This window comes from Heterodontus francisci, chromosome 23 (genome assembly GCF_036365525.1).
Source record: "Heterodontus francisci isolate sHetFra1 chromosome 23, sHetFra1.hap1, whole genome shotgun sequence".
Classification (NCBI taxonomy): domain Eukaryota; kingdom Metazoa; phylum Chordata; class Chondrichthyes; order Heterodontiformes; family Heterodontidae; genus Heterodontus; species Heterodontus francisci.
Window position 1 is genome coordinate 4,677,073 of NC_090393.1, and position 14,409 is coordinate 4,691,481.

General features: G+C 42.6%; 1 protein-coding gene across 1 annotated transcript; it reads left to right on the forward strand.

The window, feature by feature from the left end:
- Window positions 1–4,390: 4,390 nt before the first annotated feature.
- ran (RAN, member RAS oncogene family) lies at window positions 4,391–14,086 on the forward strand. The gene is made up of 7 exons (XM_068054585.1): window positions 4,391–4,492; window positions 6,349–6,399; window positions 8,746–8,830; window positions 9,906–10,031; window positions 10,122–10,309; window positions 12,078–12,248; window positions 13,633–14,086. The coding sequence occupies exons 2-7, from the start codon at window positions 6,364–6,366 to the stop codon at window positions 13,675–13,677; spliced, it is 651 nt and encodes a 216-aa protein (XP_067910686.1). The 5' UTR covers window positions 4,391–4,492; window positions 6,349–6,363; the 3' UTR covers window positions 13,678–14,086.
- Window positions 14,087–14,409: the final 323 nt, after the last annotated feature.

Here is a 14,409-nt window from a genome sequence, read left to right on the forward strand (position 1 = left end):
CTTGTGCTTGGCCTGCTAGGGAACGTCTGGGTTGCTGCACAGCCATGCAACTTAAAAGAATCATTGTTCCCTGTCTGGGCCAGAGAGATTGATTGACATTGCATTAACGATTGTCAGTCCATTAAAAGGGTACTTATACTGTTATGTATGAACCCTAACATTCTGTAGCAAGTTTAATGGGCAATTATCCAGCAAGTTCTTCATGGGGAGGTAAAGGATGAGATGCTGTTTGTGTGAAACAAGCAGTGAAGCAGGTGTAAAGCAGCCAGCAAGTTCTGGAGATTCGTAACTCATGGTGTTTCTCTTCATCCCTGAACTTGCTGGTCTATATGCAGATGAATAACAGTGTGCATTGTTAACACACTGCCATTTTTGCAGCAAGATTCGGCCTTTTCATTTTACGCTGTAATCAAGACCATTGCTTTAAAGCGCAGTGGGTGGCTCTCTTCCTTTTGCATTCGAAGGTAGTGAGTTCAAGCCCCACGCCACAGACTTGAGCACAAAATCCAACAGACGCGCCCAGTACAGTACTGAGGGAATGCTGCACTGTGGGAGGTGCTTTCAGATGAGGCGTTAAACCGAGGCCCCGAATGCCATTTCAAGTGATGTAAAAGATCTCACGGTAACATTTCAAAGAAGAGCAGGAGTTCTCCCTGGTGTCCAGGTCAACAGTTATCCCTCAATCAACAATACTAGAACAGGCTAGCTGATCATTTATTTCATGGCTGTTTGTGGGATCTTGCTGTGCACAAATTGGCTGCTGCGTTTCCTACTTTACAAAGAGACTGCGCTTCAAAAATACTTCATTAGCTGGAAAGCAGTTTTGGGATGTCCTGAGGTTGTGAAAGGTGCTATAAGATCAGAAGAAATAGGAGCAGGAGTAGGCCATTTGGCCCCTCGAGCCTGCTCTGCCATTCAATAAGATCATGCCTGATCTGATTGTGGCCTCAACCTCACTTTCCTGCCTACCCCCTATAACCCTTCACTCCCATATTGATCAAAAATATGTCTAACTCAGCCTTGGGTATATTCCACAACCCAGCTCTCTGGGAAAGAGAATTCCAAAGATTAATGACCCACTGAGAGAAGAAATTCCTCCTCATCTCCACCTTGAGGAATTGGAACTGTGCCCCCAGTTCCAGGGGAGACATCCTCTCAGCATCTACCCTATCAAGCCCCCTCAGAATCTCATATGTTTCAATAAGATCACCCCTCATTCTTCTAAACTCTAATGAGTATTGGCCCAACCTATTCAACCTTTCCTCATAAGACAACCACTTCATCCCAGGAATCAACCTAGTGAACCTTCTCTGAATTGCCTCAATGTAAGTTCATTGGCTCATTGGTGTCATCTTCTACCCAGAAGATTGACTGTCATGATCTCCACCTCTGTCTGTCCTGTGTTGCCCTTACACATTCCGCATGTCAACTGCATCTAGTCCATTATATCCGTTATCCATTTTCTCCTCTACTTCCCTCCCCTACATTTTCTGTTGATCTTTCCTTCCAATAATTGTCTCTGTCTGCCTTGTGCTCTAATGTGACCAAAATATTGTATCTCTCTTTGATGTTATGCACTAATTTCCTCTTTCCTCTAGCCACTTCTGGCATTTCCTCATTAGTCTGTGTGGAATTTGCTGAACATAGAACATAGAACATAGAACATACAGCACAGAACAGGCCCTTCGGCCCACAATGTTGTGCCGATCCTTTGTCCTCTGTCAAGGACAATTTAATCTATACCCCATCATTCTCCTTTATCCATATACCTATCCAAAAGCCTTTTGAAAGTCCCTAAAGTTTCTGACTCAACAACTTCCCCGGGCAAGGCATTCCATGCCCCGACCACTCTCTGGGTAAAGAACCTTCCCCTGACATCCCCCTTATATCTCCCACCCTTCACCTTAAATTTATGACCCCTTGTAACGCTTTGCTCCACCCGGGGAAAAAGTTTCTGACTGTCTACCCTATCTATTCCCCTGATCATCTTATAAACCTCTATCATGTCACCCCTCATCCTTCTCCGTTCTAATGAGAAGAGGCCTAGAATGTTCAGCCTTTCCTCGTAAGACTTATTCTCCATTCCAGGCAACATCCTGGTAAATCTCCTCTGCACCCTCTCCAAGGCTTCCACATCCTTCCTAAAATGAGGCGACCAGAACTGCACACAGTACTCCAAATGAGGCCTTACCAAGGTCCTGTACAGCTGCATCATCACCTCACGGCTCTTAAATTCAATCCCTCTGCTAATGAACGCTAACACCCCATATGCCTTCTTCACAGCCCTATCCACTTGAGTTGCAACTTTCAATGATCTATGCACATAGACCCCAAGGTCTCTCTGCTCCTCCACATGCCCAAGAACCCTACCGTTAACCCAGTATTTTGCATTCGTGTTTGTCCTTCCAAAATGGACGACCTCACACTTTTCAGGGTTAAACTCCATCTGCCACTTTTCAGCCCAGCACTGCAACCTATCCAAGTCCCTTTGCAGACGACAATAGCCCTCCTCGGTATCCACAACTCCACCAACCTTTGTATCATCTGCAAATTTACTGACCCACCCTTCGACTTCCTCATCCAAGTCGTTAATAAAAATCACAAACAGGAGAGGACCCAGAACTGATCCCTGCGGCACGCCACTGGTAACTGGGCTCCAGGCTGAGTATTTACCATCTAAGACCACTCTCTGCCTTCTATCAGTTAGCCAATTCTTAATCCAACTGGCCACATTCCCCACTATCCCATGCCTCCTGACTTTCTCCATAAGTCTACCATGGGGGACCTTATCAAATGCCTTACTAAAATCCATGTACACCACATCCACTGGTTTACCCTCATCCACTTGCTTGGTCACCTGCTCAAAGAATTCAATCAGGCTTGTGAGGCAAGACCTACCCCTCACAAAACCGTGCTGACTGTCCCGAATCAAGCAGTGTCTTTCCAGATGCTCAGAAATCCTATCCCTCAGCACCTTTTCCATCAACTTGCCTACCACCGAAGTAAGACTAACTGGCCTGTAATTCCCAGGGTTGTTCCTATTCCCTTTCTTGAACAGGGGCACAACATTTGCCACCCTCCAATCACCTGGTACCACCCCCGTCAGCAGAGAAGATGAAAAGATCATTGCCAGCGGCTCTGCAATTTCATCCCTTGCTTCCCATAACATCCTTGGATATACCCCGTCAGGCCCGGGAGACTTGTCTATCTTCAAGTTATTCAAAAACCCCAACACATCTTCCCTCCTAACGAGCACTTCCTCGAGCTTACCAGTCTGCTTCCCACCGTCCTCTTCAGTAATACACCCCTTCTCATTCGTAAATACCGAAGAGAAGTACTCATTCAAAACCTCACTTATCTCTTCCGGCTCAACACACAGTCTCCCGCTATTGTCCTTGACCGGACCTACGGTCCCCCTAGTCATCCTCATATTTCTGACATACGCGTAAAAGGCCTTGGGGTTTTCTTTTATCCTACCCGCCAAGCATTTTTCATGCCCTCTCTTAGCTCTCCTAATCCCTTTCTTCAGATCCTTCCTGGCCATCTTGTATCCCTCCAGAGCTATGCCTGTGCCCTTTTTCCTCAACCTTATATACGCATCCTTCTTCTTCCTAACAAGACTCTCAACCTCTCTTGTCAACCACGGTTCCCTCACATGACCATCCCTTCCCTGTCTGACAGGGACATGCTTATCAATGGCCCCTACTATCTGCTCCTTGAAAAAGTTCCACATTTCGACCGTGCCCTTCCCTGCCAGCATATGCTCCCAACTTATGCTCCTCAGTTCCTGCCTGACAGCATCATATCTACCCTTCCCCCAATTGTAAACATAGGTGTGGTCTCAACCACGGTAGCAAGACTTCCCTATTTTTATACTCCATACCCCTTGCAATAAAGGCTAACATTCTATTTGCCTTCCAAATTACCTGCTGTGCCTGCATGCTGACTTTTTGTGATTCATGTGGGAAACCCAAATCCCTCTTTACCGCAGCATTCTGCAGTAGATAAAACGTAACAAATTCTATCAGTATGCAAACTGCAGTGGCATGTTAGTGAGATGGGATGAAGTACAGTCCCTCTTTAACTCTGTGTAACTTCAGTGGACTTCATTGTGCAGGACTGGGCTGCAACACAACCTTTCCGCTCTCTGCCCAGGAGCCACCACTAGCAACATGTGCCCGAGGTGCCGCTGTGCGCATGCTCTCTTCTCCCGCACCCGCCCCCGCCCCATCAAGCGCATGCTCACTGTTGTTCCTCTCCAGACCCCGCCCCCTTCCATACTCCCGATTGCACGCATGCGCCCTCGTTCTCTTGCGTCCCTGTGCACGCGCACGCCCCCTTCTCCCCGCACACCGCGCTCGCGCCCGCTGGTCACGCGCACGTGTCACGTCCCGCTGTCCGCGGGCGCGCGCCGAGCTGGTGGTCTCGTGGTGCCGTGAGCAGGCTATTTGAAGCTCGAGCGTCCATTTTGAGTGAGAGAGCCTTCTGGAAGGTGAGAGTCTGAGGGAGGAGGGGGAGAGCTTTCCAGGAGCCCCCTCTTCACCCCCCCCCCCCGGGACCGGGAGCACCCCCCCTATCCCGCACACGCCGTGAGGTACCGAGTACCGAAACCCCGGGGGCTGGGCCGCTTCCCGCCGGCGGTTGGAGCGTGATTCCATTTCCCGCTCTCGGCGGTTGCTGAGGCCGCGGCGCCATTTCCCGCTCTCCGGGCCTGAGGCCTCCCCCTCCCCATTCTCCGGGCCTGAGGCCTCCCCCTCCCCATTCTCCGGGCCTGAGGCCTCCCCCTCCCCATGGGGTCCCCACACTCCATCCCGGACTCGGGTCTCCCTTCGCAGGGCCTTTGCAATCTCTCTTTCCCTCCCCCCCCCCCCCCCCGCCATAGCTGCCTACCCACCACCCCATCCCGCTTTCCCGGGCCTCTCCCTCCCCGCACGGTTGGTGGTGGGGTGGGATGGGATGATTTTCTTTCCTCTCTGAGTTAGAGCCCGGGCTCTACTGTGTGATCGCCACCGGACTCGGGTGCGATGACTGCCCGTCTCTCCTCTAACGGTCCTTGGAGCCGGAGGGCAATTCATTGTGCTGGTGTTACCTTCCACTTTATTTATTTGAAATGTCACTTGGAGTTTTCTCTTGCTGGTTCAAACTCTTTGTTAACCCACATGGGCATTTCTTTTTCTACAATGTGGGATTTATAAGAGTAAGAGGTGACTTGATTGAAACATATAAGATCCTGAGGGGTCTTGACAGGGTGGATATGGAAAGGATGTTTCCCTTTGTGGGAGAATCTCGAACTCGGGCCCACCCTTTAAAATGAGGGGTTGCCCATTTAAGACAGATGTGAATTTTTTTTTGTGTTTTGAGTATCTGGAATTCTCCCTCAAAAGGCAGTAGAAGCAGAGGCTTTGAATATTCAAAGACAGGTAGATAGATTCTTGATGAGGAAGGGGGTGGTGAGTTATTGGGTTGGTAGGTGGAAATGTGAAGTAATCTGTTCAGCCATGAACTTATTTAATAGTGGAGCAGGCTCGAGGGGCTGAGTGGCCTACTCCTCCTAATTCATATGTTTTCCTATTGCATTTTATCAATTTTTGAGCTGCTATTTTTTTTGGGGGGGGTGTTAAATGTGACCAATTTGCAAGGTTTTCTGTTTAACCTCTTGGATTGATGATAACTGGAAAAAAAGTGGTTAACCTTTTGGATATGACATTTCAGACTTCTAGTACTTTGCTGTTTTTAATTGTTTCAAAGGTGAGATTGATTACTGGCATGAAGGGGTTATCTTAGGAAAAGTTGAGTCTATACTCATTGGAGTTTAGATGAATGAGGTAATCTTACTGAAACAAAAGATTCTGAGGGGACTTGACAGGGTAGATTGAGAGGATGATTCCTCTCGGGGAATCTTGAACTGGGGCACAGTTTCAAAATATGGGGTCTCCCTTTTAAGGTGGAGATGAAAATGAATTTCTTCTGACGTTGGTTAATCTTTGGAATTCTCTGCCTCGTAGAGGAGTGGAGGCTGGGTCATTTGAATATATTCAAGGTTGAGTTAGACAGACGCTTGATCGTCAAGGGTTATGAGGGGCAGGCTGGAAAGTGGACTTGCTGCAACCAGATGAACAATCATCGTATTGAATGGTGAAGCAGGCTCGAGGGGCCGAATGGCCTACTCTTAAGTTTTTTGGCTTTGTTATGGCTTATCTTTTTACCTCTACATTTGTAGAATGTACTAGGAATGAAGGTGAGACTTTTTTCTTTGTTACAAGTTTTGATCAGATATAATTACATAAATGCTTAATTAAAATGCAGCATTATGGTGACTTGTGCCTAATTGTAGTCTTCTGTTAAAAGGTTTAAACAAAAACTATGGGTGATCAAGGAGAACCTCAAGTTCAGTTCAAGGTAAGAATCTGGTGGTGGAATGAAGGCAAATACTTGTATTTCAGAATTCCACTTCTGCATGCTACACCTGCAGTTATAGAATTACATAGAACCTACAGTGTAAACTGTGTCCATTTCTGACTTTATGGTCAATACTGTTTGGCTTTGATCCTTTAAATAAAAACCATAAACTTGCATGACAGTTAATGCTAAGTTTTAATCGGCATGGGGTGTTTTGGTCTAACCATGCAGTTTTGACACTTCAACTTGCTTGACAAATGCTGGATGTGGCTGGAACTTTTGGCTTCTGCTTCATTGCAAGTAATGTCACGATGTCACCATTCTCAATCTGTTTTCAGCTGTGTTCTCATCAATATACATATTTGGATGCTTTCTAGGCAAAGCTTGCACTGTGGATGGGAGTGTATTTGGCATGCTGGCAACATTTTTGAGCAAAGAATTTGCTGTTCTGTAGACACCAGAGTACAGTTACTACTGCATGTTGCTTGGTGTGTGTTTTATGGAACGCCAATACAGCTCATCAGGTCTGATTCTGACTCAGGCTCACCAGTCTAAACCCTGTGCAGAGCTACGTTTAACTGCAACAGTGGTTTGTATGGAATGCTTTTAATCAGCTACTAAAGCGGCAAGTAGTAGAACAAGGGAAGGCAAGGCTGATTTAATATGACGCTTAAACAATTCCAAGAACCACCTGTTGCATACAAAAGACTGGTATATGGTGAGCAAAAGCTATGGTACAGTACACAATTGTAAGCATTTTTATGCTGTTAATGTTTGCCTAGTCACCTATTTTGAACCTTTTCCCCAATTAAAGGGGATTTGTCCTGTTTCCAGCAGTCCCTCGTTATTGTGGCCAAGTCGCAATGGATCTAATGCCCAAAATCCCACACCCTCTGTACCGAGACTGCCGGATCCAGGATTTTGGACACTGGATTGTCAGGATTAAACTCCTCTAATCTTGTCTCCATTCATTCCCTTTTGTATTTTGGATCATCCTAGTTGCTGCTTGCTCCTCCAATGCACGGACATCCCTTTTTTGAAGTGTTAACCAGAACCACGCCCAGTGCTCTGGTAGATGTCTGACCAATATGTTATACAGCCTTGGCATAATCTGGAGACTTTACTGTAATGTGCTGGCTATGAAATCATTTTAGCTTTAGTCTTTAGTTCAACTTCATAAATTTCCTTTACAGACTGAAGTTTTAAAGAATGTATCTGAGCAAAATGGGTTTTCACTATTTTCAAACTGTCTGGTTTTCGGGCAGCTGGATTTTGGGTATTGGATCTGTATTTGATTTTGCAGTTTGAATGCAGAATGCTTAGTAGGATTGACGCTGCCTGAGATATTGGGGGTTGGGGCGTGTGGGAAATCAACTTGAGGCCCCTGTGATTATTCTCTAGAAGTTCTTGGAGCAATAGTCAAGGATTAAACTTTAGTCTCTGGGGATTCCAGGACAAATCTGGAGGCTTGGCAACCCTGTTGCTTGGTGATGTGCAGAAACCCTGGGTATTTTCATGCTCAGCTGAGGCTAGTTTTGATATAGCTGAAATGCTGACTTATGCCGTTGTTAACTTTTATGAAAATTAACTAATTCTATACTGTGCATTTGAGTCTGTGGGGGATTTTCACAGTTATTAATGTTCTGAAATATTTTGTGGTGGAGACACTGTCCTGGCCACTCTGGATTGTGGTGCTGATGCTGAGAAAAGTACTGATTCCAAAATTTCTAATTCTAAAATAGTTTATGGCCAGTGACTGGTTATTACATTACAGAATCACAGAATTGTTACGGTGCAGAAGGAGGCCATTTGGCCCATTGAGTCTGCACCAGCTCCCCAAGAGCAATTAACTCAGTTCTATTCCCTTGCCTTCTCCCCATGATCCTACACATTCTTCCTTTTCATATAACAGTTTAACTCCCTTTTGAATGCTTCAGTTGAACCTGTCTCCAACACGTTCTCAGGTAGTGCATTCCAGACCTTAAACACATGCTGTGCAAAAAGGTATTTCCTCTTGTCACTTTTGCTTCTCTTGCCAAATACTTTAAATCTGTTCCCGCTTGTTCTCAATCCTGTTAAGCCTAATGTAGCTTGGGCACTGTTGGAGATGCTTTATCCCACCTAACAGTGATAATTCACAAAATTAAACAACCCAATCAAAACCCACCTAGATGCTAGCGAGCAAAAAGGTAAACCTCCAAACATGCATTCATCAGCATATCCTTCCAGAATATCCTCTGATTTTGAATAAACATGCTTTGATTTTTGTGATGCATTTGAACATAGGACCCAAATACTTGTAGCTTTGGATTGTAACTATAACAAATATCATTTGCTTCATTCTAGCTTGTGCTTGTTGGAGATGGTGGTACTGGTAAAACGACTTTTGTGAAACGTCACTTAACTGGTGAATTTGAAAAGAAGTATGTAGGTATGTATATAAATAGAATGATACAGCACAAAGGAGATTATTTAGCTCATGTCTATGCCAGTTTTTTGAAGGAGCTATCAAATTAATCCTGCTGCCCTGCCCTCAGTCATCTAAATCTTTCCCCCTTCAAGTATTTATCCATTCCCTTTTGAATGTTAAGTCTGCTTCTACCACTATTTCGGGCAGTGTGTTCCTGATTACCACACCTCTTGTTTTTTTTTAAATTACCTTGTGGTCTCTGTTCTTTGCCAAACACCTTAAATCTGTGTCCTCTGGTTACTGACACCTCTGTCACTGGAAACCATTTCTTATTTACTCTTATCAAACCCCTTGTTGAGCAATGGTATTAAATCTCCCCATAATCATCTCTGCTTTAAGAAGAGCAACTTTCGGTTCTCTAATTTCTCCATGTAATAGAAGTCCTTCATTCTTGGTACAATTCCAGGAAATCTCTTAAAGCCTTTGTGTTTTTAGTGTGGTGTCCTGAATTGGGCACATACTTTAGCTAGGGCTTAACCAGCCTTTTATAAAGGTTTAGTATAACTTTTTGTACTCTGGCTCTCTCTAATGCCATGGATCCCAAAGCCTATTTAATAGCTTTCTCAACCAGTCCTGCCACCTCAGACTTGAGTACCTGCACCCTTTATAAGAATGTCATTTAGTTTGCATTGCTTCATTTTTATCAAAATGAATCACTTTATACTTCTCTGCATTAAATCTGCCCATTACACCAAACATTCTGAAGTCTGTTACTGTTCTTAGAGTTTTGTTATCTGCAAACTTAGAAATGATCTATAAACCCAAGTCCACTTCCCTCCAGTCAAAATGAACTCTTCACTACACTCTGCTTTCTTTTCCATTGTTGATTTCTTATCCATGTGACTACTTCCTCTTTAATCCCATGAGTTTTAATTTTGAGAGCCAGTCTATTACCTACTTAAAACACCATTTGAAAGTCCGTATGTGCATCAACTGCTCTACTCTCATCAATCCTGTTACTTCATCAAAAAACTGAGTATTTAGGCTCAATTTTGCATTCCCAGTGTATAACTTGTGAATTTCCCCTCCCTCACAGCAACATTGGGTGTTGAAGTTCACCCACTAGTGTTCCATACTAACAGAGGTGCCATCAGATTTAACGTGTGGGATACAGCTGGTCAGGAGAAATTTGGCGGTCTCCGCGATGGTTATTACATTCAAGGTAAGAGTTGAGTGTTGCAACTTTTGACATGGAACATTTTGTATGCAGTAATGTATGTCTTGTGCTCTTACAACTTCTTTCTTTTAACAGCTCAATGTGCCATTATTATGTTTGATGTAACTTCACGAGTGACATACAAGAATGTGCCTAACTGGCATAGAGACTTGGTGAGAGTGTGTGAAAACATCCCCATTGTGTTGTGTGGCAACAAAGTTGATATTAAAGACAGAAAAGTGAAGGCAAAATCCATTGTCTTCCATAGGAAGAAAAATCTTCAGGTATGGCTTTTGTAAATATCACTTTATATGTGTGGAAGTTTTTAAACTAATTGTTCCATGCACATGCTCAATTCAGTGGATGTTGGCACTGGAAGAAAAGTAGGCTAATGTTTTTTCCCAACATCCTGCCCATCCATTTAGCTATCTGAAATGCATCTTTTTAAAAAGAAAATACTCCTTCAGTGGAGATATGCTGTTTCAGTCCTCACTTCAGTTTGTTCCTAAATCACTCATTCTCAAACTTTGTGGGGATTCTTTGCAGATATTAAGTCTTCTGGACCAACTATCCTGACTTCACTGGGAAAAATTGTAAATTTCATTTATTGAGAAAATCCTTGAACAGTGTGCTGGGAAGACAGTAAATGCAGAATCTGACAGATGGGGTCCTGTGAAGTTTGGGGCTGCAATTTGGAAACTATGCCAAAGACACTACCTATTGGTTTACTAATTGCAAATGTGGGTTGAGAAAAGTGTAGGAAACAATATTCACACTACTGCACTATCCAGTTAAGTTGTGTCAAAGTGGTTTCAAAATTGGCCATTCTGTATCAGATTAGTTTCCTTAGAACAGAATGAATCTATTCAGCCAACTTTTAAGAAACTAGCCTTTCAGACATTGCATGTGAACTTGGGTTTCCTGTGTAAGGGAAGGCCACCTGATTATAGGAAAACCGTATGTGGGCTGGAAGCAGCAGAGTTTGGCCAGATACTTGGTCATTACATTTGAAACCAAGTGGTGGGAGCCATAGCAATTTGTCCTGACCTTTGGCTGTAATGGGGGTGGGAATTTGCCCTATGATTCAGTTGCAGCTTTACTAAAGAAGGACCAGTTCCCAACAAAGATGTGAGGACTCTCAAACCAGAAATTGAAGTGTGTGCACTTTCTCCGATCTTCAATTGAAGACCTTTTTTGATGAAAAGCTGGCAACATTTCATTCAATTCTATTTTCAGCTTTGAAATAGTTGCACTCAGCCATTTTGTACAGTATGGACTTGTGTACGGTAAACTGACTGCAAAATCAAAGGCTTCTCAGTACAGTGCATTTGATCAATGTTTCCTTAAAGTTGGATTAGAATGGGGCAGGAGGTATGTGAAATGCATTTCTTGGAAAGAAGAAAGCAGGTGAAATTATTCAAAATCAAACCCTAAGACTAAAAAAACAGTTTGGCAGATTAAAGTGGTAGTGTTTTGTTAACTCTGCAATTGGTGTTGCCTTTCACCAGCAGTAGCAGATTCACTTGCGATTCTGTAGCATTAAGGAAAGTTGTCTTAGATTTCAAATGTATCCAGTATGGGCTCCAAGGCTGAAACAGCTCTGGAAACTTTCATTTTGCAGTAATGCTGAAATAAAACTGCTTGCAGAGGACTGCAGTGAAATTACTGTTCACCCTGATGAAAGGTGTGGCTTTTTTGCTTGGACAAGCATTCTTGCTCATGTTGGAAATTGTTTATAAGCTGTTTTAAGCACTTTGAATTAATAAATTGGAAAATAGCTATCTTTAAATATTAAGTTGTATTCCATGTTCTGAATACTCATTTCCACACTTTTTAAGCACACTGTAGAATTTCTAAATCCTAATTTTCTACTCCAAATATCTGGAACTTGTTCTCACTGAATCAATGAAGTTTGTCAATGGAATGATGTAGTCTGGATTAGCCCTTTTTTATATTGAGACATTCGTGGGCACAAGTGCTTGAACTCCAATACTGTGGAAATGTTAGCTTTTACAGCTATGTATGCTCACTAATATCTCTCTCTCCTTGTAGTACTATGACATTTCTGCCAAAAGCAACTACAACTTCGAGAAGCCATTTCTGTGGCTTGCCAGGAAACTCATTGGAGATCCCAATTTGGAGTTTGTTGCTATGCCAGCTTTGGCACCACCAGAGGTTCAGATGGACCCTGCATTAGCAGCACAGTATGAGGAGGACCTGAAGGTATATTTATTAGAATAATGCTGGATTAAATTGCAGGGGATATTGAAAACCAAGTACTTTTACCTTTTTAATAATCATTTTGTGTTGACTTGAGCATGGGATTCGATATTCCCACCTGAATCCTTTAGTTCTGTGTCCAGTGCATGAGTTCTGTTTTCTTGTTTTAGTTGAATGTTTTGTAATTGAGGTGGATGAGAGACTTGAATATATGGATGCAGAAATATGCTGAGTCCTCTGCTGCCCTTTCAGCACATCATCTTGACTGCCAGGCATTTAATAGCGGCATGGAATTTATCCCTACCTTATCTATTTTACATTGAATGTAGTTTCATGATGACAAATAGATCTGTTCTGTCTGGTATTTCAGCTGTCTACATGTTTAATAGTAGAAACTAATCACTGTTATTGCTTCCTTTTTAATAATTTGATAAATCTAAGATAATTGCTACCTCAAGATTCTGAAACTCATGTCTTTAGTGTGCCTCTATCCATCTCTAATGTAATCGTAGTGACACACTTTAACTGCAGTAGCTTGAAATTTCAATGGATTGACTTGCAACTGTATGTGGCATTCTGCAGTCGTAATAGCACCAGTTTGGTTAAAATTTACCAGTTAACAGCAGTCTTGTTTAAATGTAGACAATGCAACTGCTTCTGGAGGAGATAAATTTACTGATAACAGTATTGGTGCATTTTTGAGATGTACTTAAAATCCTCATGGACAGGACATTTTAAATTTGCCCAGTAAAAATTCTGAAACTTGACTTCCATTTGATACTGTATACCACATAAGGTTGTGACTAATGTTGCTTTATATCCAAGCATCACCTGTCCTATAAAATTTGAGTAATTTAGCTGTAAATATCTTTGTACTCTAGGTATAGTTAGCAGCTATGGAGTTGAAATGGGGATAAGTGGTTTTGCTGACTTTCGAGGCTCTTATTAAATATGTTTTTAGAATATTTAGATTGTTACTTCGTGCACAGCAGTAATTCTGCACTTTGTAAATTTACAATGTGGATAGGAAAATTTTGGTTTTAAATTGCTACCTGTAAACTGTTTGCGACGGCAAGTTAACTGCATTCAAAAATCAAGAGGAAATGTGACTTAATGCATTTTGCATGTAAAATAGTGCTACGGTTTGTCCTTGCACCCTTGTGTTCCAGAAGACATTTGCTAATGTAGCTGTATTGCTGGCTAGAGTGCATGTCACTGACTTCACTCTTTACTTCTATTCCTTCCAATTCTTCTTCCCCCCCCCCCCCCCCCCCCCCCCCCACCCCCTCTTCCAACAAACTAAATGCTACCTATCTGGTGAAATGAAACTTTAAAAAAAAAAAAAATACAAACCAACTTATGTACTTTTTTATTTTAAATATCCTAGGTTGCTCAAGGCACTGCATTGCCAGATGAAGATGATGACCTGTGAACTAATAGCTGGAGTCAAGCACCAGCAGCCTAGTTTTATAGGCAGCTGTCCTGTGATGCAGCGTGTTTGCCAGTTAATTAGCTGAACAGAACTTAACTGCTTATAATCTTTAGGGGCCTAAAGGAGTTGTAATTGGGAGTGAATGGTGTGCAGTATGACAATTTCCTTCACACTTGGACCTGTGTACTTGATACTAAAACTGTATTGATAGACTGCAACATTTGAGTGTATGCATAATTTAATTTATGATACAGGTAGAATCACCATATACATCATTTCGAGTTGTATGTTAGTCATTCCTACCTTTTTGTTAACTTTTTTTGTTTAGATCATAAAGTTGTGATCTTAATAAAGTTGTATTCCAAATGGCTGAATTGTGACATTAAAGTACTGAGCATTCCTTTCAAAATTCATTGTTTTTACTAGTAGTTAGTCCACCGTTGGGTAAGGAGTTAAGAAATCCTGAATCCCTCTGCTCGGTGGCTGTGAAAATTACATAACTTAAATGAATTCATAACGTGTCATGCTCTAGCTGCTGTTTCTTTTTAAATGAGACATCTGGTAGCTTGTACCCTTGTGATGCTTGCAATGTAACTGCAGGGACGACAATGCCTTTTCAAGTTTTTTTTTTTTGTTTTTGTTTTGGGAAGAACTGACTGTTCTTTCTTTCAAGTGATAAAATATTAATAGAACCTGAAAATAAATAATGTTCCCAGTGAGTGGGACACTAGT